The sequence below is a fragment of the Pithys albifrons genome, chromosome 2 (assembly GCF_047495875.1).
Source record: "Pithys albifrons albifrons isolate INPA30051 chromosome 2, PitAlb_v1, whole genome shotgun sequence".
Classification (NCBI taxonomy): domain Eukaryota; kingdom Metazoa; phylum Chordata; class Aves; order Passeriformes; family Thamnophilidae; genus Pithys; species Pithys albifrons.
The window spans coordinates 22089009-22114431 of record NC_092459.1 but is presented as its reverse complement, the minus strand read 5'-3'; the positions used below and the strand labels follow the sequence as shown (position 1 = coordinate 22114431).

General features: G+C 44.7%; 1 protein-coding gene across 2 annotated transcripts in view; it reads left to right on the top strand.

Annotated features, from left to right (window-relative positions):
- Window positions 1-240: 240 nt before the first annotated feature.
- The window catches only part of ELOVL5 (ELOVL fatty acid elongase 5), a 38418-nt gene continuing 13235 nt past the window's right edge, over window positions 241-25423 (top strand). Inside the window, exons 1-3 of one of the 2 annotated variants that reach the window (XM_071548479.1) lie at window positions 241-343; window positions 22270-22335; window positions 24162-24349. In XM_071548479.1, coding sequence (XP_071404580.1) covers window positions 22278-22335; window positions 24162-24349 — 246 coding nt within the window. In that variant the 5' untranslated portion in view covers window positions 241-343; window positions 22270-22277. Of the gene's footprint in view, window positions 344-21847; window positions 21867-22269; window positions 22336-24161; window positions 24350-25423 lie in introns of those variants that run through there. The other variant, XM_071548480.1, reaches the window with a different exon arrangement.

Here is a 25423-nt window from a genome sequence, read left to right as displayed (position 1 = left end):
TGCCCGCCCGCCCGCGGCGCCGCTGCTGTCCCGGCCCGGGCGCGGGTCCGACCCGCGGGACGCGCTCGGAGCCGCTCGCGGGGCGGCGGGAACGGCGCGCGCGGCCGCTCCCGGGCCTTCCCCCGCCACCGCATTGGCTCCCGACACCCCGTGACGTCATAGCGCCCCTCGGCCGCTGCCCGTGAGCCCCCCGCACCACTCTGACGTCACGGTCAGCCCACGGCCGGCAGTGGGGCGGGACCCCCCGCCCCGCGCCCGCCCCCGGCCCCGCCCCGCGGCGCCGCAGCGGGACAGACCGGCCGGTGCCGCCCGCCGCCCCCAGCGCCACCGCCGCCGCCGCCAGGTAGGGCCGCGTCCCCGGGTGGCAGCCAGGGCAGTGCCGGCGCCCCCCGCCCCGCGGCGGGATGCGGCGCGGCCGCCCGGGCCCGCAGGGGGATGCGGGGTACAGGGGGGGGTCGGTACCGGGCGGGGGCCGCGGCGGGCGGGGGGCGCCGCTCCGCGGGGCGCGCAACAAGTGCGGGGCAGCGCCGGCGGAGCGGAGGGCTCGGCATCCGGCAGGGAGCGACCGGGCTGGGGCCAGGGCCGGGGCCGGCAGTGGCGGGGAGGCCGGGGGAGGGAGGGGACGGGGCGGCGGAAGGGCCGGGGCTCTCGCCGGGAGCGTCTTTCCCCCGGTGCAGTTCGAGAGCATGATGCAATCCCGCATTGCCATGGATACTGCATCCCGGGCGGCGGCAGCGCCTTCCGCCGTGGCGGGGCATGGGGTGGGGAGAAGTAACGGGCAGGAAGGGAGGAGACCCGCACCTCAGCCTCTATCCTCGGCGTGGGCTGCTTCCCCGGGGAGCTTGGGGAGGGCTGAGCGCGGCCACGGTTCCGGACAGAACCTCTGACTCGCTTTCCCCGCCGTGGCGGCCGTGCGGGGTGCGCATCCCGCCAGCCCGGCCCCGCAGAGGAGCCACTGCCGGCGGGGGCAGCGGAACAGCCCGGCACGGGGCAGCGCAGCGACTTGTCGGGCGCGGGAGGGAAGACTCCTTCTCTCTCCCTGAGCTCTTGCCCAGAGCCCCTGACCGCGTTGTTGGTTTGGAGCTGGAGGCACTGGCACGGGTAATTCCCGGGTCTGTGTGTGGGATGGGGCAGGCGCCGCGTTAAAGCAGCGCCATGGAGATGTGCGGTGCTTCTGAAAGGTGCCGGCCCGTTTTTAAATCCAGGTGCTTAAAGGGTACAAGCATTAGGGAATGAGCAGGGCATGCGATAGAAATGTGTCAGTATGTCAGATGCCTGTGCAGAGACTTTCTTAAAAACTTTGACTGCTTTTATCTCTTCCATCTCCTGGAAGCCCTTGAGCACGAGCAGCATTAGAAGTCGGCAGTGCTCGGGATTATGCGAAGTATTGTCTTGGGCAGTTGATAAGCGTTTTCTCCTTCCCTGCCTGCGCGTGCTGTTTTTCTGCCCTCATTCCCTTGCCCTGATTCCCAGGGATGAAGCAGCTGAGGGTCTGACCCCAGAGAGTTTTCCGGCACCAGTCTGTGCTGTGAGTCTGCAGACAAAAGGCCAGTTTTGCAGACCTGAGCAGGAATAGCAGCGCCTTGGCTTGCTCAGCAAGAAGGGCTCCTGGCAGGGGACACGAGGCGTTTCTCGCTCCGGCAGCTGGGTGGGTGCACCGCCTGCTCCATGCATGGCTCAGCCACAGCTGAACGGCAGTGCCCCGTACGGCTCATTTGTATTCTCAGTGCTTGGGTGATCTCTGATGCTCTGGGATTCAGTGCCATGGCAGAGTACTCGGGGTAGTGAGGAAAAACGCCAGCCAAGAGTTCAGCCGGCTGCCAGCGATGGTGAGCGAAAACAAGGCAGGGGCATGGCTGCAGTTGGGATGCTTCCGATCAGGAAGTCTGCGAAACCGCTCAGTGCAAATGGAAACACGCCCTGCAGCTGAAACCATAGGAGGACAGGCGTGCAGGCGGCTCCCGGGGCGGCACAGCCTTTCGCCAGAGTTTTGGGCCAGGTTGATTCCGGGGTGAGGATATCTCTGCCAGAGCAGCTCCCTGCCAGGACCTGGCAGCTGCGGGCCTGCCTTAAGCCTCCGATTTAAATTATCGCCGGTGGCCGTGGCTGGGTGGAGGGTTTGCAGCCGCGAAGTTTTTGTCGATGTGGGTAGACGGTGCTGCTGCATCAGTATTAAGCTGCTAGTGTAAAAAGAGGGGATTTAGTTAGTTTTAATAAGAACTTGTGAAGAACACTGAGGAGTTTTGCAGTATATTTCACTCTGAACTTTTGTTCCTTCCGTGCAGTTGCAGCCTGAGATTTTTCTCTGCTGTTAAAATACTCCATTGCTAGAGATAAGTACTGGTGCATTCTTACCGCTGCTAACAGCAGTGGAAGCTGTGTCAGGGAGAGTAAGCCTGTGGCACACGTGATGGTCTGATCCTGCTTATAAAAGCTAGAGTTTTTTATAAAAGTATTCATGTATTTAGGGTGCACTAAACGTAGTCTGTTTTCAGAACAGCAAGTAGCCAAGGCATCTACGCTGCCTGGGGGGAAGCTGTATTTGTATGCACAGAGGGAGTATTTCACCAGCAAACTTGTGGTACCTGGAGATGGCTGGGGTTAGCTGGATGGAGATCCCTTGCCAGCTTTATGTGAACTGAGGAGCAAATGAAAAGGACCACTGTGCTGAGTTTGCTGAAGTTAAGAGTGGATTTGCCTTCGAGGATGCTGTTGCCAGCTGACATGGGTCAAGAGCCCTAAAAGACATGCCAAAATTTTGCTTGATTTTACTGAACTTATTACAAGGTACACGTTGTGTACTTAATGTGCGCTGGACACCCTACTTTTGGGGTTTATCAGTAAGTACTATGATAAGTCATCTACCTTAAATCTCTTGTGTTTTAGCATTCAAATGAAACCAGAGAGAGCAGCAGTGAAATGCATATGCAGTGTGGCTTTGTCTTGCAAGCTGGGAAGGGGTCTGGCTGATAGTCTGCGTGCCTCACTCTGCTTTTTAAAAAGCAGTGACACTTTTTGTGAGTTAGTGCCTTTTATAGAGCAGTAGCTGATCAGATGGAGTATCTTTGATTAAAGCTCATGCATACTTGGTACTTAAATATAGCATCATTAATGATACTTAGTTTATGTGCTATCTGACCTGGGTTTATGTATTGCAATATTTTTAGTAAGTTGATATTGTTCTTACATTTCTGAGCAAGAATTTTTCATGTTGTTTTCCTTGCCTTTTGTACAGCCAGAATTGAAATAAAATGTTTTGAATTCTCTGGTCTAATCTCTTATTTGCTTTTTGACCTTTGTTTTTTGTTGTTTACAAGAGGCATTAAAGAAGGTAAGATTAACAGAACAAAAAAATGGAAATAATACTGTAAGTCCATCAGGCCTCCAGACAATTCCTTTAATTGCTCATTCTTTTGCAACTTGTTAGGAACAGAATTTTGGAAATGTGTTTGAAGATTCAGACTTTTGGGAATGATGGGCGAACTGACAATATTTGAGGATTTCAGGCTGACCTGGTGCTTGAGTCTGGCAGCCATAGATGGAAAGCCCCAGTGCTGAGCCTGATCCAGAACTATCCCCTTGGGAAAGCATATTCCTTGTAAGTGACATTCGGTTGGTAATTGGTTAAATGCTCTCAAGTACTGAGCTGACCTCACTCCTTTACCTTCCTCATTTTTGGGCAGTAAACATTGCAACATCAAAATCTCCTGTTTCTGCTGAGCTCAGGAGAAAAAAACCACCCATACAGAGCACAAGGTTAAAATGTCTTCTGCCTTCTGGTACTCTCAGCAGCCCTCATCCGTGGCACACAAAGCAAATCTCCCAGTTAACACTGTCTGCATCCCACCTGAGACAAATTTTTGGGAGAGAAACAGCAATTGGCTACAGTGCCCTGTTAACATGGTGTTGTGCCTCTGTGTACTGTTGTCCTTCTGTCCCTCTTGGAGCCAGCACTAAAAGACTGTCACCAAGGGGTGTTTGTCCTTGCTCCTGCTCAACAGGCAGGGCAGGAGCGGTGTGGTGGTTGTAGGGCAGTGACTGAGTGGGAGGGTGGGCTCAGTGACATGTCAGGTGTCACCTTCCAACTGACACAGGAGGTGGCCTAGTCAGCTCTCTGGATCTGGAGTTCCTCTCACAGCAGCAGGAAGCCAGAGCTCCTGTCCTGTGCACAGAGCCATCCCTTGGGACAAGTCATGCCAGAAAGGCCCTTTTGGACTGGGAAAGCCTTTTGAAGGAAATGGGTTCACAGTGGCATGTGTTTTTTAATTCCAGACGGGAGGGTTTTCTGACTTCGGAGAAAGAGAGGCAGGGGTGTTCTTTCATTGATGAAGAGCAGAGCCTCAAAAACCTCTGCTTGTTATTTCTTGGCATGTTGTTTCACTTCTGTGTGTGGCATGCTGTCTTAAAATGGATCACAAGGGAAATGTTGACTCTTCACAGCTAAGGTCCGCTTAGATTAGGCAGCTCTTATAGTTTGTGAAGGCATGTATAGGTAATGATGCTGTTTACTGTAACCTCCACTGTATAACTGAACAAATCATTTGTTTTGTCCTCTTAATCCCAATCCTCTTTCATTGCCCTGTCTCGAATTACTTGTGTAGGGGTGAGATCTATGAAACTGTTCAGCCATAGGAATACTTTGGGTGCTGTTTGCCTCAGCTCTTTGCAGTCATGCTTTTGTTTTCCTGTTTTTATAATGTACAAAATCATGTTCTTCCAGGATGCAGCATAAGCTTTTCTAAGCTGTTTGACTACATAATAGACTGAAGTTGATGCTTTCTGCATGACAGTCGGAGCTCGCTGCTCCATGTGCATCCAGACACTTCACAAAACTGACAATAATCCTTGTAATCTGTAGCTGTTTGTCATATGTAATATAGTTGCTAATTTGTGATTCTTAAATGTGTTAAAATCAGAAGAATCCTGCAATACAAACACCTTGCATTGGAAATGCTTTTTTCCTTAAATGGAAGAACAAATACAGGGACAAATAAAAAGGGTAATCAATGAATTACATACAAATTGGTCTGTTTAAAAACTCATTTCCAGGTCAGATTGCTTTGCTGTGACCTTTCCTAAGGCTGTTTCAATTTGATATTGCAGCAATACGGTTAAGAGGGCATTGCCTAGGCTGACATCCCTGCAGTTCCTAAATGCTGACTCGCAGAAGTGATTTATATCTGGATTCCTGAAGGCACTGAAACCTGTCCCCATCATCCAACAGGACAGCAGTTATATCTGTTTGATAAAGATAATGCAAACAGTGACATGAATCGATTTTTTGATTGACAAGGAAATGCTGCCTCTGAACTAACTAGGGAAAATAACTCGCAGAGTTGTTGTGTACAGAGTGGCTCTCCTTAGATGTGTCAATTGAAATTAATCTCCTGAAATTTATTGCCTTGTTTTCTCTTTGTGTTTTGGCATTTAGGACACATTATCTTACAGGGTAAATAAGAGCACAAGAGCAAACTTGCCTGAAGGATGTTGTCAGTAAATGTTTTCCTGCTGTATTGGATGTGTTGGAGAATTATTTCAATTCCTTGGTGAAATGATTGACTCCTGTGAAACACAAACCAGTGTGCATTTAGAAAGCACAGTGCTAGTCAAATAAACTCCCTTACCAGGTGTAGAGATTTTACAGATGCATTAGCTATGGGGGTTGTGCTTCGTTTATGATAACTTTGTTAATGACTAGTACCCTATAGAGCAGGTAGAAATATAAAAACATTTCATGAACTTGTATTTATGCTAAAGTTGTCTGGATTTGATTGACCTCCATGTCAAAACTTTGTACTGAACATTTGCCTGCCAGGTGAGATGCTTTGGGCGATGACTAAATACGATGAGTTGCACTAATATTTACAGGAGATAAAACTTGCTTGTTCATAGCTACAGCAAATATGGAAGAAAACTTTTGCTACTTTCTCAAATTCTGCCCTGCTCTTTGATCCTCACATAACCCTCCCCTTTGAGACACTGGGTTAGTGATATGAACAGTGACCGTTCTTCTGTTATCACCTAAAAGTGCTCCTCTCCCTCTGTGACCTTGAGAAAACTGATTCTCCTCTTGCCAGTTGTCTCTGCAGTGACTGGAGGGTAATTGCTTTCTTTGTATGCGCCTGTCCAGGCTCCCTGCTGTAAAACATATACTTGAGTTCACAAAGGACGATGTCCTTGTTTCAGGTAACACTTCAGCTTTTATGCCTGTTGATGGACGTTTTTGTTATGTCATCTTAAGGATGCTACCAGTGTTAGACAAAAACTAACAAGTGTTAATTTGCAGAATAATGTGGTTTAGCTTATTAAACCACATCATACACCTCAAAGTGTCCTATGGTCTTGATCCATATGTTTAGTTAGTTAATTCTTAAGCTAGTTTGGATTGCTCCCTTTTGTTTCCCCCTCCCCTTACCTTCATGCTGTTATAAACCTGCTGGAAATAATTTTGGATTAAAGCAATATTTCTGCTGTGCCCATGCTGACTAAGGAGCCCTTAGCAAGTGCTAGTTACGGGAAAATGCCTTCTTCCCTGGAGCAGACCATAACTTCATGGAGGAGCAGCTGAGTGAAAACCATGGCATCCATATTCAAATAGAGATCTTGAAGCTGTTAGAAGTGGAAAAAAGGAAACCTAGTCTTATGTTTGCCATTACTGTATCAATTGTCAACTAATTGTTGGAATGTGGGGGCCTAGTTCTTGAGCTGGTCTTGTGTCCTCAGGTTGGTTCACTTGAGCTGATGAAGACTTGAGGAACTATAGGCCTTTATACCTTAATCTATACAGGCTTCCCCTTAGATATGCTATTTCTATGCAGATAATTGAAGCAGAAAGGTTCTGTTAACCTTTTCCTGAAGGAGTATTTCCTGCTCTCGCGTTCCTTCTAAAAATACTAGTGTTTTGAATGATCATTTTGAGAATCATATCCTTGCCAAACAGTAGGAAGAACCTTTGACTTAAATAACAATAATTAAACCTTTAACCAGTTAGAAGGATGACATTCTCCAATGTTTAACATCGCCCTGCCCTTTAGAGAAAGAAACCTGAGAAACCTTTTTGCATGTTGAAGTTCAAGTGATATGCTACTTCGGGTGCATGGCACGTGTGCTTACCAGAAAGCATCTACAGGTTCAGTTCTTTCATGTGGCTGCTTGTGTGCTTTTGAGCAAGAACTCATGTTATGGCTCCAGGACAGTGTTGGTAGAGGTACACAGTTCAGGATTTGGCTTTGAAGGACACAGTGATAGTTGTGCTTGCATTTTTGTGTGTATGTGTCTTGTGGATTGTGGGGTAGTAGATGGCTATGGTGAGTGTCTGATTGCAGTTTGGTGGTTCACTTCTCTCTTGCTGTAGTGGCATGGAGAGGTTGGTCTTAGCTGCTCACAGACCCTGTGAATTGGTGCAGACTCTCGGCTGGCTGTCCTAGTTGCAGTCGTGCATTGATCCGTTGTAGTTTATCCTCTCTGTTCTTGCATGTACAGTGGCCTTTTGGTGTGTTGTTAAGGTTTACATTAGTCTTGTGAGCTTGACTTATTGCAGGCATGAAGCCTCACTAATGGGGAAATACCTGCACTTGTTATGCAGTGCAGAATGTTCTTTTTTATTAACATAGGTGATGTAGTGTCACAAAATAAGCTGCCAGTCCACCAGGCCTGGCTACTTAGGGGTTTTCTCTGCCTCTTTAACAGGTCTAAGCAGAAAAGCCTCTTGCAAAAGATTTAAGCAGGTTTTTTCATATTTTATTGAATTCTGACTTGTGTGCCACTCAGAAGGTGCAGGTTAGACCATGGTCTCCACTGCAGGCCCCTTGTTTGCTCCAGCTCTAGAAGGGATGGCTGGGCTTGCCTGGCCCTAGCAATCAGCCTAAGCTGTGGGCTGGGAAATTTGGGATGAGCATCCCTATCACCGTCTGCAGAGGTTGAAATGCAGTGTAAGGGCTAGAGGAAAACACAAGTGCAAGGGAACAACCCCAGCAATATAGAGGGTGACAGAACCCTTAGACAGAGGCAGAGAGCAAGGTGGTGGTGTTGTGGTTGTGGTTGTTTTGTTACTGTGGTTTTGTTGTTGTATTGATGATGATGATTAACTTTAGTTCATTTATTAAACTGTTCTTACCTGGACCCACAGGCTTTACTTTTTTCCGATTCTCTCCCCCATCCCACCAGGGGTGAGCAAGCAGCAGCAGTTGCCAGCCAGGGTCAAACCGTGACCCTCTGTCCTCAGCTTTTGCAGCCTTCATTAGGTTCCCAGGCAATTCTCCAGAGGCCATACTTGATCCTCCTCTTTTACTTGACAGGTTCCCAGAACCTGTAACTTCCCTACCTTTTCTGTTGCTCTTTCAAACTGCCATCATCTCCCTTGGAAGCACAAGAAAGAAGGCTGCAAGTCTGGCTGTGCCTTGCAGAACAAAAATAATATCCTTTGGTACTTTGTTGTATTGATTTCTTATTCTATCACCAGTGCTAAGTGGTTTGCATTATGGTACAGGAAGAGACTGCTAATGTTGTTTTCAGGGGTTTTTCTCGCTTTTTTTTTTAAGTCCATCTTGATTGGCTCATTCCTTCTGAATTCAGTGCTGAACTTGTTTAGTTCAAATATTCAGATATAAACTCTGGTTGAACAATTGCAAAGCTATCATGATTTCAGGTTGTGCAGACTGAATACTTATTGGTTTCACAAAACATGTCAGGCTCACACAATGCACCAAAGCAAGTATCAATTGCCTATCGCACAGTGCAGTTTCTATGTGTTCATGGGATTTGGCTTTGTGTATTAAAATACACATTTATGAAGCTGGTAAAATACAGATTTGAGTCCCGAAGTATGCACTTCATGAGAACACAGGGCTGTATCCAAGTTTTAACCACTGCTTACAGTGTATGAAAAATGATCATTTCAGAGTAAGTGCTTTATTTACATCCTTTCGGGCTGTGTTGCCTCCAAAGGAGATGCGTGGCCTTTGGAGAAGGTGACCGTCTTTGAACCTGCAGTGAGGGACTGTGAGTTGCCAGTTGCATCTGTGAAAGAGCTTAGCAATGAAGTTAAGGGGGTTTTCACCCTTCCCCTCACTTTGTTTTTCCTTGCTGTGCCTTTTCACACTTCCATATTTCTGTTTCTATCTATTTTTCAGGCTTTGCTTTTTAAAAATCTAATTCATCCAATGCCCTGAGAGGTTGTTTTGCAGAACAGAGGAGCAGGGCTGGGTTTTGTGCTGAGCCAATGAAGAAACCCTAATCAGCCATCAGTGGCTTTTGACACTTCCTCCCTTGCAGCATCATCGCTGTTCTGACTCTTACCCAGTTCCCACCTAAGCTGAGAGAAGAATGTTAGCAAAATCTGGGAGTTTGGTGGGATTTTAGTTTTCATACCCTATTCTTCCACCATGCACCAGTTCCTGCATGGGGATATGAACTCGAGCATTTACCTTCCCTGGTCCAGAATAGCACATCTATTTAAATGAAGAGTCCCTTTGCAGCTGTTTGTTTAGAGATGACACATCAGTGTGGAGGGCTTATATTACAGGGAAATAAAAACATAGTGGAAGAATAACCTGCAGCCACTGGAATTGTCTTTGATACTTGAAAAATTGGTTCATGGAACAGTTTTTTGCACAAAAGCATGTTTTGCTTTTAGCATACAGTAAAAACAGAGTTGTGGTGGTGCTGAGATTCCAGAGGGGAAAGCATTCAGAGAGCTGCCAACATGAATAAGCAATTTCATTGCCTGAATCATTATTCTGTATCCTACACAATCTGTACAAAACATGTGTGAAATAGGTGCACTCAGAACGTAAAAGTTTGGATTTACCTGCTGAGCAACTTTTAATGTGTTGTCATCTTTATAATTATTGTGCACAGAGTCTTGCTATAGAGGGTAAAGAGTTGCTTTACAAGTGTGGCTGGTGAATCACAACTTAATTCTGTCCTATCTTTCACTTCTGAAAAAACATGAGCATTTAAAAATGCACTTCAAGGCAGGTTTTCACTTTCCGGAAATGAGCAGCGTAATGAAAAAAGTTTGGTTTTCCATATGTAAATCACAAATTATATAGCAGCATATTTTTCTCATATAACAAATTTAATTATAAGCTCTGAGCATTAAGTAAAAAATGCTTGATATTATCAGAGAATCAAACTTTGCATTGAAATTTAGTCTTGCGCTACTGTGCTCAAGATGTGTCTCAAATCACTAGTAAGTTGTGTGTTATATCTCACCGTATAACATGCTTTAAGGCTGAGAATCAAAGGGAGTTCTTCCTCTCTATCCTCACAGCCCTCAGCTGCAGGCTGGCCAGTATGTAGCAGGAGGTTTTGGTCATACTCACTGTCTGTTTAGCTTTTTAGTTCAATCTTTTTCTGTGTATCAATTTTCATTAGCTCTGTTTCTGTTGGAATAATTTTGCTGTGTTTAAACGTAATAAAACATTCGGGTTGCCTTGTTTTGAAAACACCCCTATTGCTGATCTGTCTGTTGGGTCTCTTGATGGTCTCCTGTCCCATATCCCCCTTGCCTTTTTCCATCTGACCTGCCTTGAACATTTAAGGGTTGGGGGCTTTTTTCATTGTTTGCCCTTTACAGTGCAATAATCTATCAGTTCATGCTACTACAATTATATTTAAGAAATCTCTGTAAGTCAGCTTTTCATAACCTTTCCTGTATGATCTTTTGTTATTTTTATTTTTTCTTCAATTCTTGTGTTTTATTCTGGCCTTTTCTTAGTAGCTTTTCAGAATTCTGGTTTAAACATTTTGTCTGTCTGTTTTATTTGCCTTTCTTTTTGCTACGGGTCCTTGCTGGGTGCAATGTGATGGCTCTGCAGTCGGGCAAAACCTCTTTTGTCACCCACCTGCCTGCCTTGTGCTTCTCCTGCAGTGGATCAGGCAGTGGGATGGACCCAGCTGAAAGCTGATCTTGGTTGGTTTCTTTGGGTCTACCTCAATTTTTCCAGGTTCTCTTCACTCAAACAGGATGGAGAGTAGGGAAGGAATGAAAGCAGCCTTTGCAGCGGTGTCAGATCTGTTCTTCGTTGCTCGTTGACACCTCACATGCCTTAGGTATGGGTTTATAGCTATGGACCTGGATGAATGGAGAAGTTAGAGGAAGGATGAGATCATAGAATCGATTGGGTTGGAAAAGACCTCCGAGATCATCAAGTCCAACCCTTGGTCCAACTCCAGTCCATTTACTAGATCATGGCACTCAGCGCCACGTCCAATCTCAGTTTAAAAACCTTCAGGGATGGTGAATCCACCCCCTTTCTGGGCATGCCATTCCAATGCCTGAGCACTCTCTCTGGAAAGAATTTTTTCCTGATATCCAACTTAAATTTCCCCTGGCAGAGCTTAAGCCTGTGCCCCTTGTCCTACTGCTGAGTGCCTGGGAGAAGGGACCAACCCCCACCTGGCTAGAACTTCCCTTCAGGTAGCTCTAGACAGTGATGAGGTCACCTCTGAGCCTCCTCTTCTCCAGGCTAACCAATCCCAGCTTCCTTAGCCTCTCCCCATAGAACTTATGCTCCAGTCCCTTCATCAGTCTCGTTGCTCTTCTCTGGACTCGCTCCAGCACCTCAATATCTTTCCTGAACTGAGGGGCACAGATGATGTGGTGGTGGCTGTTAGCCTGATGGTTCCTGATGGGCACGAGCCAACACCACAACTGGAGTGAGTAGCAAAAATGCCATGTGAACAGAGATGCTTATCTTTAGGAATGAGGAAGTTGCTGAAGATGTTCAAGACAGACTTTGCACAAGCAGTGAGGCAGAGGATGCATATCTGGTGCTCCCTTTCCCAGGAGACTGCTGCCCTGCAGAGGACAGGATAGCTGCAGGGTTGGGCAGGAAACCTGTTGCCTGCTGTTGGTGTGGATATTGGTTTGTCCCTGTATTGAAAGCAGATACATTACTTCAAATTCGAGTATTGACCATGCCCTTGCTGCAGTGCTTTTGAATGTATGAAGCAAGTGTAGTAAAACCAGGAAATATGGGTTAGAGGAATGGATAGTGAGGTGGATCAAGAACTGGCTGAATAGCAGAGCTCAGAGGGTCATGATGAGTGCAGTAGAATCCAGCTGGAGGCTTGTAGTTCGTGGTGTTCCCCAGAACGTAGCGTACTGCACCTGGTGAAGAATAACGCCAAGTACTAGTATGGGTTGGGGGCTGACCTACTGGAAAGCAGCTCTGTACAGAAGGATCTGGGAATTCTGGTGGATGAGACATTGCTCATGAGCTGGCATTGTGCCCTTGTGGCCAGGAGGGCAAATGGTATCCTGGGGTGCCTTGGGAAGAGTGTGGCCAGCTGGTCGACAGAGGTGATCCTTCCCCTCTATTCTGCTCTAGTGAGGTCATATCAGTAGTACCTTGTCCAGTTCTGGGCTCCTCTGTACAAGGAGGACAAGGAACTGCTGGAGAGGGTCCAGCAGAGGCCACAAAGATGATGAGGCGTCTGGAGCCACCTCCCTTATGAGGAGAGATTGGAGGAGCTGGACCTGTTTATCCTAGACTGAGAGGGGGTCTCGTTAATGCATGTAAGTATCTCAAAGGCGAGTGCCAAGAGGATGATGCCATACTCTTTTTGGTGGTGCCCAGTGATGAGACAAGGAACAGTGGCCATAAACTAAACCACAAGAAGTTTCACCTCAGTGAGGAAGATCTTCTTTCCACTGAGGGTGGCAGAGCACTGAAACTGACTGCCCAGGGAGGTCAAGGAGTCTCCCTCTGGAAACATTCCAACCCCACCTGGTTGCGTTCCTATGTCACCTGCTCTAGGTGACCTGCCTTGGCAGGGGAGTTGGACTGGATGAACTCCAGAGACCGATTCTAACCCTTCCAATTTTGTGATTCTGTGTTTCATACTTGCCTGACTTTTGTTATTATTGTTAATTGTGGATGATGGTACTGTCTGGCATGATGTTCAGCATCTTAAAATGATGGCACCAGGTATTAGTACAGCTGCAACTCATGTCTCACGGGAGTACAGCAGGAAAATAGAAAAGTCTTAAGGTTGCCTTAGCTTAGCATGGCTGGCCATATGAAGAAATAGCAGCAAAGCAAGTGAGTGCATTTACATTTGTCAGTTTGTATCTTTTCTTCCTTTAGGTAAAAGTGTAGAAATTCACTTCACTTCTGTTGAAGAATGTAACTAATTCAGTGTATTACTTGTAATTTTATGTGTAAATACTTAACATACTGTAACTTACCTAAGGGTGACTTGTGTGCTGTTTCAATGTGATCTGGTTTCCAAAACACGAGTGGTTCTCCGAAAGGTATCGGTTACCTACCTGAACACAGGGGTTGTAGTTTCACATCTTAGCAGGGCATCTTAATTCAGGTTTTGTGTGTGTTTATCCCTGTACTGGTCAGATTTGCATGGTGTAGCATTACCTTTGTGACTGTCACCCTCAGCTTCGTGATATTTTTTAAATTTCTCCACTTTCTATTTGATTGCTCTGTCTGGTCAGCATGTGACCCTGAGATAACCTTTTTATGGCTAAACCTTGTTTCCTGGGTAGCTGCATGCAGGCATTTTCTGCTTTGTACAGTGTTTCACATATGCAGAAGAATGTAAAGTACTTCTTTGGGTTAGATAGTAAATTTCATGTGTCAAGCTATTAAATGCAAAAAGATAACCAGGAATTGTAGATCTGTCCTATACTTCCAGTTTTATTCTCGAGATGTCCCCTGGGTTCAGAGCTCAATGCAGCAGGATTTTGGCAGGAGGAAGGGGCAAGCTGGTGGCAAAGGCTCTCTCAGTGCTCAGATTCAGTGCCAGAGCTGCACCATGTTGGAGGAAATGAGGGTTCATGTGAAGGAACAGTCCCACTTGTAACTTTTTTTTTCTCTCCTTCTTGCTTTCTAAATTTTGTTCAATTGTGAGATGTGGGCATTTAAAGGAAAGGTAAATTGACGCTTACTGTCTTGAAGGTACGCAGTGCTCTTGAGCTCTGCTATTGGTAATGATCATTCAAGGCTGGGCTTCCCTATCCTTTGATCTTGCTGGCTGTGGTCTCATCAGCTCTGTTGTTAAAAAATGCAGTCTTTTGATCAAGAAAGCTCATTAAAGTAGGCTTTGGGACTGTAACTTTATTTTTCTCCTGTGGAAGTAGAAAGCTGATTTCAGTGACGTACACAGACAGAGATTACAGGTGTCCTGTTATTTAAGGGGAGAAGAGTTTTTCAGACCATCTTGCAGGTGGCACTTGAATAAGAGAAATGAGACCAGAAATGAAAGCTGAGGTCCTTATGGCCCTTTGGACTTAGCTTTTCACTCCTTCACCTTCTGAGCTCTCTTTAGCTTCCCAGGCTTCCTGAGGCTGATTTTCCATTGTGAGTTGCACTAAAAGGAGTGAGTTTCAGATTCTGAGTAGCTGTTAATAAACACTGCCATCCTGCTTGGGAGCCTAGCTGTGGGGCAAAACTATGTAGCAAATGCTCTGCTTTGGCTTTCCTTACAAAAGAGTCAACTTGTCACTCTTGTGCCATGTACATATTCTCCCTGTTTCCATCTAACCTAGTTTGCTACAGAGCCTCTCTTCTGTTTCTTTCCCATTTAAAAAAAAACAACAAATAAAAAGAATGGAAGCAGTTCTTTAACTACACACAGGAGTTGTCTGTGCAGCATCCTTGCACATTTTACAGTTTCAAGCTGTTACAAACACAGCAGTTGAAAAAACCTGCATGCTTTGACTTTTCTCCCTCCATGTTTTATTTCTGTAAATACTTCTGCAATCTGCACGGTGTTGCTCTAACAGTACCGGGGTATAAGGTGGCAGCACCAGGGAAGTTTACGCTGTCGCGGTGCTGGGATGTGGGTGCAGTGTCTGGGCACAGAATACACCAATGAACACTTTATTCCAGGAAAATGTATGTGTTGAGAAAACTGTAGTGCTGAGGGTTGCCAGTTCTACTGCTGCCAGGGTGGGCTTTGCAATAATGGAAGATCCTTATTTGTAGGTGGATGCTGGATGCATCCTTCTGGGATGGAGAGACAGTGATGACCCGGATCCTGCACTTTGGCCACAACAACCCCCTGCAGCGATACAGGCTGGGCACAGAGTGGCTGGAGAGCAGCCAGGCAGAAAGGGACCTTGGGGTACTAATTGACAGGAAGCTCAACATGAGCCAACAGTGTGCCCAGGTGGCCAAGAAGGCCAATGGGATCCTGTCCTGTATCAAAAATAGCGTGGCCAGCAGGACCAGGGAAGTGATCCTTCCCCTGTACTCTGTGTTGGTGAGGCCACACCTTGAGTATTGTGTTCAGTTCTGGGCCCTTCAGTTCAGGAAAGATATTGAGGTTCTGGAGCAAGTCCAGAGAAGAGCAACAAGGCTGGTGAAGGGACTGGAGCACAAGTCCTATGGGGAGAGGCTGAGGGAGCTGGGGATGTTTAGCCTGGAGAAGAGGAGGCTCAGAGGTGACCTCATCACTGTCTAGAGCTACCTGAAGGGAAGTTCTAGCCAGGTGGGGGTTGGTCTCTTCTCCCAGGCACTCAGCAATAGGACAAGGGGCACGGGCTTAAGCTCTACCAGGGGAAATTTAAGTTGGATATTAGAAAAAAATTCTTCCCAGAGAGAGTAAAATCAGGCATTGGAATGGGCTGCCCAGAGAGGTGGTGGATTCACCATCCCTGAAGGTTTTTAAACTGAGATTGGACGTGGCACCGAGTGCCATGATCTAGTAAATGGACTGGAGTTGGACCAAGGGTTGTACTCGATGATCTCGGAGGTCTTTTCCAACCCAATCAATTCTATGATTCTGTGATTTTCCACTGATTCTTAGTACGTCCGTGGATGTCTTTGTGTGATTGGTTCCAGCTTGCTCTTCCTGCTTGGCCATTGCCTTTGGTCTTTTCCCACTGCTTGAAATAATCCCTTGCCGTATCAAGTGCTGTTTACTGCAAGGGAATGAATTTTGTGTGAACATCCCAATTGTAGGATGCTCAAGCTAGTTTAGATCTGCTGAAAGTGTGAATAAAACTGCAAGGACCTACAATTTTTCTTAACTCTTCTATGTAAAGATCATTAGATTCTGATTTAATGAGTTACTGGGTATGGAGCACAACTAGTTACTCTGTTTTGCAGTATTCTTTCTTGTATTTGTTTCTATTCTGTAAAGTAATTACAACTGTCTTTATGTATGAAGGGAACTGTTACTGAAGGATTTGTTGGGGGGTGGAATGATAGGAAAAGTAATGGCATGAAATTGCCTCCCTGTAGTTAACTGTCCAAGTCTTCTTTACCCTCTGCATTTCCAAATGGTTTGAAATCCCATTGAGGTTAAACTGTTCAAAACTTGCTTCTCTCCTTTGTCCTGCAGTTTTTATGCTTACCTGAATTTTATACAAATGATTTATTTCTCAACTTCCTTATGCTGGTGCTGCAAGGCAGTGTGAAAGCTCAGCACTGCGGGTCCCGATGTGTCAGCAGCAAGCTGGAGGGTTTGCTGCTGATGCAAGGGGGCCAAAAATCTGCATCCCTTTGCTAGAGATGCAGATGCAAAATAAAGTTTAAAAATAGTTTCTTGTATTTTAAGAAAACTAAAGTGCAAAACCCACAGCACATACACTTCACCTGGTTTCCCATAAAAGAAATGTACCTACACTTTCAGATCAACATGCACTATAATTTATTCTGATCTGCTTTTTTATTGCTAACATTTATCGTGCTTGGGACCTAAGAGGGTATTCAGAAAGGGGAAAAAAGGATAATCTGGGGTTGGCAGGAAGTTGAAAGGCAAAGGGAATACATACAAGGGGTGGTTAACACTTTGGGAATAGAAAGGAGAAACTGGACAGCTTTGGCAAATGGACAGAAAATGGTTGACAGCTTTGATTATCAGTGCTGTCTTCCAGCTCTCAAGCAGCTGAGCATTTTCAATTCCAGTACATCTACAAAAGCAAACAGCAGAGTGATCATTGGGTTTTTTTAGAAGAGCTTTGTGCGTTTGGAGGAGGAAAAAGAGGAGTCACCTCTGCAGTGTCAGGGGCTGGGAAACATCACTTAAACAAGAAAACACAAACCAAATTTCCAAAAACAAGTGCCTAAAATTAGCTTTGAAAGTCCTAATTTAAGAACGGTGAAAGTGGCTGTTTTCCAAGAAGGTTGAGCAGCCAGGCCTGACAGCGGGTTGCTCTCAGAAGCCAGCACAATTATTTAGATGCCTATTTTGGGGATTTTTTTTTGGAACTCAAGTTCAGGCACTTAGATGTGAAAGCTGGGATCTGTTTCAGGGAGTTCTTGAGCAGCAGGGGGAGAGCTGGAGGATCCTGCTTAAAGGGAGCAAGCTCCTAGTGCTGCTTTGAACTTTCAGCTCAAAATGGGGTTTTGCTGCTGTTTGATTTGCTTAAAAAGTGGGCCATGGAGCAAAGGGCAAACATTTATATTTTTGTGCATCATCTTTGCACCTGTTACTCCAAGAAGAAACTCAAGAAACAACATTAAAATGTGACCAAGAATTCTTAAGTTCCATTTTGGCATAAACTCCCCAGGATGTGTTTTCTATGGAAAGTATAGGAGAGACTTTCCTTTTGGAGGGCAGGAGCTGATTGACATCCTTCAGTATTTGGTAGCCCTCTCCTCAAACAGTATTGGTATGCATTAGAAGAGCGAGTTGTCAATACTTGTAGCCTGTAGGAAATGCTTTTTATAAATGAACTTTAAAAAACATATATTGCAAGAAAAGGCTTTGTAGTGTATTTTTGATTGTCACACCAAAAAGCACCAGAGCCATCCGTGCCTGGACTGAGCAGCCAGGGCAGAGCTCGCATCTTCTGCCCAGACACATGGCTGGCTGCTGGAGCATGAGGCTTGTCCCAGCCCATAAAGCCAGAAGTGAAGCAAGGATGCAAAATGACCTATGGATGTCCAAAAAATACTGTCTGTCAAAGTCCAGAGGATTATTGAAAAAGTAATAACTTTAATGGTGGGGCTTGACTTTGTTGGGGCAAGGTGCAAGTTTTAGCCTTTGTTATGTTTGTGTTGCAGAACTGAAGTCCAGTAATCTTGTTTTGTTTAAAACATCAGATAGGTGTTTTTTTCTGGGTTGGAGGAGTGAAATCTTTAGGTGGTAAGCCCGAGTGCTTCCAGACTCTGATCCAACTTGGTTTCAGAGGCCTTACTGCACTGGTAAAATTTGGGAGCAGAGAGAATGATTTTTTTCCTGTGCACTGTAGAAACTCAGGTAAGAAAAAAATACTGGTGCATATAGAGGTACATGTTTTAAAAAGTACTGTCTGTCATAATTGGGTCATCTTTTCTTTCTGACTGTAGGCACTGAATAAGACTACAGACATCCTCTGTCTGCTCTCCTGTAAGGCCTTTGACATGGTCCCCCAACAACATCCTTCTTCTGAGTTGGAGAGATACGGGTTTGATGGGTGGGCTGTTTGGTGGATAAGGAATTGGTTGGATGATCACATCCAGAGGGTAGTGGTCAGCAGCTCAGAGCCCTGATGGACAAGTGGTGTCCCTCAGAGGTCCATACAGGACCAGTACTGTTTAGTGTCTCCCTCAGTGACACAGACAGCAGGATCAAGTGCACCTGCAGCAATTTTGGCAGCATCACCAGCTGAGTGGGGTGGTTGACATGCCCGGGTTGGTGTCCCAAGGGACCTGGAGAAGCTCAAGAAATAGGCCCATGGGAACCTCATGAGGTTCGACAAGACCAAGTATAAGGTCCTGCACCTGGGTAGGGGCAATCCACAGCATGAAGATTGAAAGCAGCCCTGCTGAGAAGAACTTTGGCTGCTGGTGGATGAGGGGCTGGACATGAGCTGGCAATGTGTGCTCACAACCCAGAGTGCCAATTGTATCCTGGGCTGCATCAAAAGGAACAAAGCCAGCAAGTCAAGGGATGTGATTCTCCCCCTCTACTCTGCTCTTGTAAGACCCCCGCCAGGGGTACTGCATTCAGCTCTGGAGATCCCAAGACAAGAAAGAAAGGGACTTACAAGAGTGAGTCTAGAGGAGATCATAGGGCTGGAGCACCTCTCCTATGGAGACAGGCTGAGAGAGTTGGGGCTGATCAGCCTGGAGAAGAGAAGGCTCTAGGGAGACCTTATTGTGGCATTCCAGTACCTGAAGGGGGCCTACAAGAAAAATGGGGACAAACTTTTTGATAGAGACTGTAGTGATAGGACAAGGGGCAATGGTTTTAGACTAAAAGAGGGCAGATTTAGACTAGATGTAAAGAAGGTTTTTACAGTGAGAGTGTTGAACCACTGGAACAGGCTGCCCAGAGAAGTGGTAAATGCCCATTCCTGAAAACATTCAAGCTCAGGTTGGGTGGGGCTCTGAGCAACCTCATTGAGTAGATGTCCCACCTGTGGTTGGGGTGGTTGGACTAGATGACCTCTAAAGCTCCTGTCCAACACAAACAATTCTGTGAGTCTGTGAATAGTGTGCCTTGCTATGGGATGACTCCCAGGTAAAGGGGCATTGCTGCTGATCTGCTTGTACATGTGATCGGCTGCAGAATTTGCTTTACTTTCAGTATTAGGAAACATGTCGATTGCAGTGTTTCAAATGGCCAGTGGTTTAATTTTTCTGGGAGTCGATGTTCCTCTGAATTGGTTAACTATTCCAATTAAAAAAGAACCCTTGTAGTTGCTGCCGTTGAAGCAGTGTTTAATGTTGTGTGGCTGTTGGCAGGAGACTTGATGCATTTTCACATGACCCCCTCTGGAACAAAAGCAGATTGTTTCCTTCTGTTTTTCTGTTACACAAATGAGTTCCTTTTGAAACAATTTCTGCAAATTCTGGAAATCGACACCAGGAGTAATTTTTCCTTTGCTGTGCCTTTTACAGTATGCTGTCTGATAATGCTGGCTCAAAAAGGCGCTTTGGGGTACCAGCCCAAAAAAGCTGAGACCTCTGCAGAAAGACTCATTCTGTTGGAGAATGAGTTTTATTTCCAATTTTATGGAAGGGTTGAACATGGAGTTTCATTCTTCCTATCTTTGCTATAGCTAGGCAGAGTTTGTTTTTGCTTTCTTATTTGTCTCATTTACATTATATGCATTTTTAGTGTCAAGGAAACAACAGTATGCAGCAAGTCAGTTCTGAATTGAGAAGGTTTTATACATTTTTATGTAGTGAGCCCTTGTTTTTGAAACTCCCCAGTCTGAAGCCTTCCCCTGTGAGAAGGGGAGTTGAAGTCAGATGCAGATTATTGGCTGATGCAGCGCTGAGTAACCAGATCAATGGGTACTGGATCAAAGGAGCAACAGACAAATAGAGTAAGTGGGGATTTCAAACAACCAAGTTAGTTATCCGCCATGGAGTGCTTTTCCTGGCAATATTTAATAGCTGACAGATTGTAGAGGAAAAAAAAGAGGTGGAGTGAAAGAAGAAAAAGGTTCTTTCTCTAGCTGTCTTTCTTCTCCTCGGAATTACTCATTTCTCACAGCCTTTCTGATATTCCTGCTTCTGATAACACAGCATAGGCTGTCTCACTTAAATTTCCTTAATCCTGGGACACCAGTGTGCCAGTGCTGTGGCCATTCACACAAATGCTCACAGTTTGTGTACCATAGCTGGTGAGGTGAGGTAATCCCAAAAATGCACTTTCTTGCAAAGTGTTTACTTACTTGGGCTGGACTTCTTCAGTCAGAGAATAAAACCGGCATGAATTGGAACTACAAAATAGTTTTAACACTTCTGCTTATTTTAATCTAGCTCTTTTGTTTGTGCCTGGTGACCAGATTCCGGGGATGTTTCTGTGGCTTTGTGTGGTCCAGAGCGGTTCAACACAGAGTGGAAAGTCTATTCTGTGTGCCCCTGAGAGCCCTGCAGGGAAGAACCGTGGGTTGTGGTGCTCCAGAAGTCCTTAGGAGCAGATCAGCCTCCTGCCTGGGGCCCTGCGGTGGAAGGGATGTACTTCCCTATCGAAGCCCACATGATATAAATGCATATGTCTAAGCCCCTTGTGTTTTCTTGGTCCCATGGGAGGTCAAAGCCCCTGTGGTTGCTGGGAGGCTCCTGGTCCTGCTTTGGACTGGGGAGAGACCACTCTTTGCATTCTTACTGGCTTTTCTTGGTGGACCTGGAAGAAATGGAGCTTTCAGTCCTGGCTGACTGAAACCAGAGGACATACTATTAATTTGACTTGTATAACTCAGAAAAGCCCTAGAGGCAGGGTTTTCACAGGTGGAAGAGGGATGTTTGTTTAGCTAGAACTGAAAAAAATTGGAGGTTAACTGGTGTAATTGTTTTGGTTTGAGCTGTGAGTATGCTGACAGCTTGCATTGCTTATGTTACTTCCCCATAACTAAAAGTTGCTGTTAATATTATTACTTTAGGAAAGGAGAAACACGAATCAGTGAAAACCATCCTGTTAAAAATGGATAAAATTTAATTAGTGAAAGCTTAATGCAGTTCTGGGTAGAAAAGAGGAATTGAAAGGGTTGGGATTTTTTTGTTTTTTTCTTAATAAAGAAGAAAATTACTTCCTGTTCTCTTGAGAACAGCTTCGTGCACAGTTGTCTCTGCTGGTGGAAAGTGTTGCTGCTTTCCTTCTTTACCCTTAGGGAGCTGCAGCAGTTCAAGTACCCCGGTGTGTTGGTCGGGTATGATACTGGCCATGTGAGAAGCTGACAGATGACATTTGAATTCACTCTACTAATGCTGGATGAGTTTTATCTGGTAGTGTTTTACCAGTAAGCAGTTTCTGGAACTGAAAGTGCTCATGCCACGACCTACATTGTTTCCTCCCTCGCCTCTCAGCCCTCTCTGTAGGTCGGTGACTGTTGATCCTTTGGTTTTATGGGCTGTTAATCAGGGCTGTAATCAGTCACCTATCTGCAAGTGATAACGGAGCCAGTTTTCACTTTTTTCCCTTCCCTGCTTCTCCCCAGCTAGTGTTGCCAGCTATTTGAGGTTGTTAAAAGTTTCATAGTATTTATTTGAAAATTTCAATGTTGCTGGCTTTCTCAAAGTCCAATCCTCCTTTTCACTGAGGGATTTTTCAAGATTCCATTTTTTATTTGAGAAAATACAGAATTAAAAAGAACTTCAGGTCAATCTGTACTCATTATTTTAAGCTTCTGTGTATCTAGATCTACAATTAAATACTTTATGGGAAGTACAGCTCACACACCAGTGACTCTGAGATTGAAATAAGCATTATGTACTTAGTATCTGCTGAGAAAGTCCAGCATGTTTGCTGGAATTTTTGCATGCTAGTATTTTCTTTGTTAACCCTAACAGATGGTGTTCAGATAATTAAACTATTTTCGAGAGCAGAAGAACTAACTTTGTCCTCTTCTTTCCATTTCAATAGGTTGTAGAATGGAAGTTCTGGATAAAACAATCAATAGTTACTTTGATGTTTGGCTTGGACCCAGAGGTAAGATTTCTCAGAGGATGAACACATAAATAAAACTGATCTTACTGGAACATAAGAAAGATCTTCCCTCTAACTTGACATTGACAGGTGACTACTTTAAGATTGCAAAGCATCAAAATGCATGTCAGTGTGATAAACAAAAGTCCATTCGGTGCTTCTGATCTTTTGACCTGAAGACCTGCTAATTTTTCAGCTATGTCCATTAGAGGTGCTGTTCTTCTATCAGTTAAGATCCTGTTGTTCCTCTTAGTGACTGAATTACCTCACTCAGTTCTTTGCTGCTTTTTTTTTTAGATTTTAATAATAGCTTTTATTAAAGAAACCGTTTCAATTTGCATTTAATTAAATAAACATACTCTTGCCCTCATAACTAGAGCTGCTCCGAAATTTTTCAGTACAAGTATCTGTAGCTTTTGGAGAGCATTGCTGCTTTGAAACCATTCTGTTTCAAAGAGGCAATGTGCTTGGTAGGTTTTTCACTGGGAAAAAGTCTACAGGTGGAGAACAGCAATCCTGGTCAGCATGAGAAAGGGAGACGTGGTGGGACCTGGACAGGCTTCATGCTGAGGGCTTGGGTAGGGATGGCTCCCTTCCTCTTGGTCCTGACCAGGGAGGATTAAGTGTCAGCATCTCATGTGGAGTGTGCATGGCAGTGCTGCACAGAGCCTGGTGCTTTCTTCTGCTGCAGTAATGCCTTTCCTGGCTCGCTCTTTGTCCCAGTGAGGCTCCAGTGGTGGTGCCTCTTGTTTGCAGGACACAACTCCACAGGAGGTGAAACAAGCATCTAATTCTTCAAAGTGTGTTTTCTATTTGCTTATGTTAGTATCTTTGGTGCCCTTGTTGCCCCTCTCTTCATACTAAGCCTGTTTAAATTAGTCTGGGTGTTCTGATATCTCTATTTTCTGTATGTTAAAAATAATGAACCATAAAGGTGACAAATCCAAACAATTTCCAGACCCAACCTTCATTTTAAGGCCTTGTTTCTTACATTCAGGATCCACGTGTGACTGCTTTAAAATGAAGTCAGGACTGAATGCCAGCAATACTTGAATCATTAATTTATAGTTTGGTGAACTTTGTTTCAGTACTTTGGGCTGACTTCAGTGAGAGGAGTGAAATACTGCGCTGTTGCTGGATATGGACAACACAGTTGTAGTTCAAAAGAATCACACAGTTGTTCCAAGTGTTCCCTTGAAACCCTCTCATTCTGTGTGGTTTACATGCTGTCCCTGACAGGTCAATGTGTTGCTAGCTGGACTGGGTACTCAGACTGGACCCACTGCTCTGTGCTTCGTTGCTTATGCACTGACTCCTAAACTTAATTCTTTCTAATAGCACATAGTAAGTCTAATTGTGTTAGTAATGATTAGAAAATAATAATTGGGATCATGCACTGATAACCACAAAGGTATCTGCTTCACTCCTAGGTTTGCTGATTCTGTAGGAAATGAGGGGAGCACCACTGGGAAGGGTTGGGGCAAAGATTTGTTGAAGCTTTTCTTTGTAGTTTAAGCTCATCTGCAGTATTCAAGTGGATGACAGTTCTGAATGGTAATGAGTATTTAAAAATAATAGTGATAATAACTTCAGAATGTTTCTGCCTTAGGAAGAGAATTATTTCTGCTTTCTTTAACAACTGTACAACTAAAATCTTATTGTTTGCAATTAGCAATGTGGCCCTTAACAAAAGGGCTTGCTGTACTTCCATCATCTTTCTCTGGTATTGCAGTGCTGGAAGCATTTTGGCTACAGCTCTTTTTGTATGCTTTGAATTCTTCCCCTTACAAAATCTTAAGTGTTTGTGTGTTTTTGTTTGTTCGTTTCAGACCCCAGAGTAAAAGGATGGCCTCTTCTGGAAAACTACACACCTACCTTTATCTTCTCAGTCTTGTACTTACTAATTGTTTGGCTGGGACCAAAATACATGAGGAATAAGCAGCCATTCTCATGCAGGGGTATTCTAGTGGTCTACAACCTTGGACTTACACTGCTTTCTCTGTATATGTTTTATGAGGTAAGAGAAGAGAAGGGGTTGGGCTATTTTGCAGTATCTGTTTTAATTATATTGACTTGTTGAGGACAGTGCTCCTAAACTTGGTGTAGCATTTGCAGTATTGCAGCTGTTTTCAGTGTCACTTCTCTGGGGAGAAAACTGTAGTCGTAGTGTTTCCTGTAAGGATGGTGTGAAACCTTGCCTTAAACGTCCTTGCTGACTTTGGTTACAATGTTTGAAATGCATTTTCCTCAATGGAAGTGAAGGCCTGATCCTTCAGCATGAATCTGGCTGCTCCCTCAGTCTTAGAAGTCTTGTTCAATGTGATTGTGCTGGTGGACTGTGCAAAGTACTTCATAGCAAAACTGTAGCTTGATCTGGACAGGAAAACGTGTTTTATTGCTTGTGTTTAATCATGCACTCCTCACATCTATTTAAGTAAGCTCTCAATAGCTTGTTTTGCATACTCTTGCTGGGAAAAAAAAGTTGCTGAAATGACCTCGTTGTGATTCATGTTTCTTGGAACTTAAAATCTAAACATACAAATGAATTGAACTTTCTGTGGACTTATTTTCTTTCATAAAAACCCAAAGATTTAGGCAATGTAAAGTTTTCCACTTCTCAGAGAGCCCTTTAGCTGCATTTACTCAAAACCGTATGTTCGTATTCAAGTGATAATGAAAAACTATGGTAGTCTAAATAACAATGTGGTCAGAAAATTACTGTGTTGCTTTAATGTACAGAATACTCTGGACTGCTTTTAACCAAAGTGTTTCTCCTTCCTGTAAGGAGATATTTAATTTTCAACATCCTCTGTTCAATTCTTTCAATATGCTCCTTTCGAATACAAGCTGGTGCTAAAACTAGAAGTGTATATAAGCTATAATTCTCCTTTAAGTTTGTAGTTAATTCTACAGTGCTTGCAAGGTGAGTGTTGAGAGACGAAGTGATTTAAATGTGATGTTACTTCTCTTGTGTAGTGAATTGTCTAATCAGCAATTACTGAGTTGGGTTATTAAGAACTTTGATATCTCATTGTTACATTGGGAGCAGGTTTGAATTCAGTAGGTACTTGGAACAACTTGTTTTCTTGGT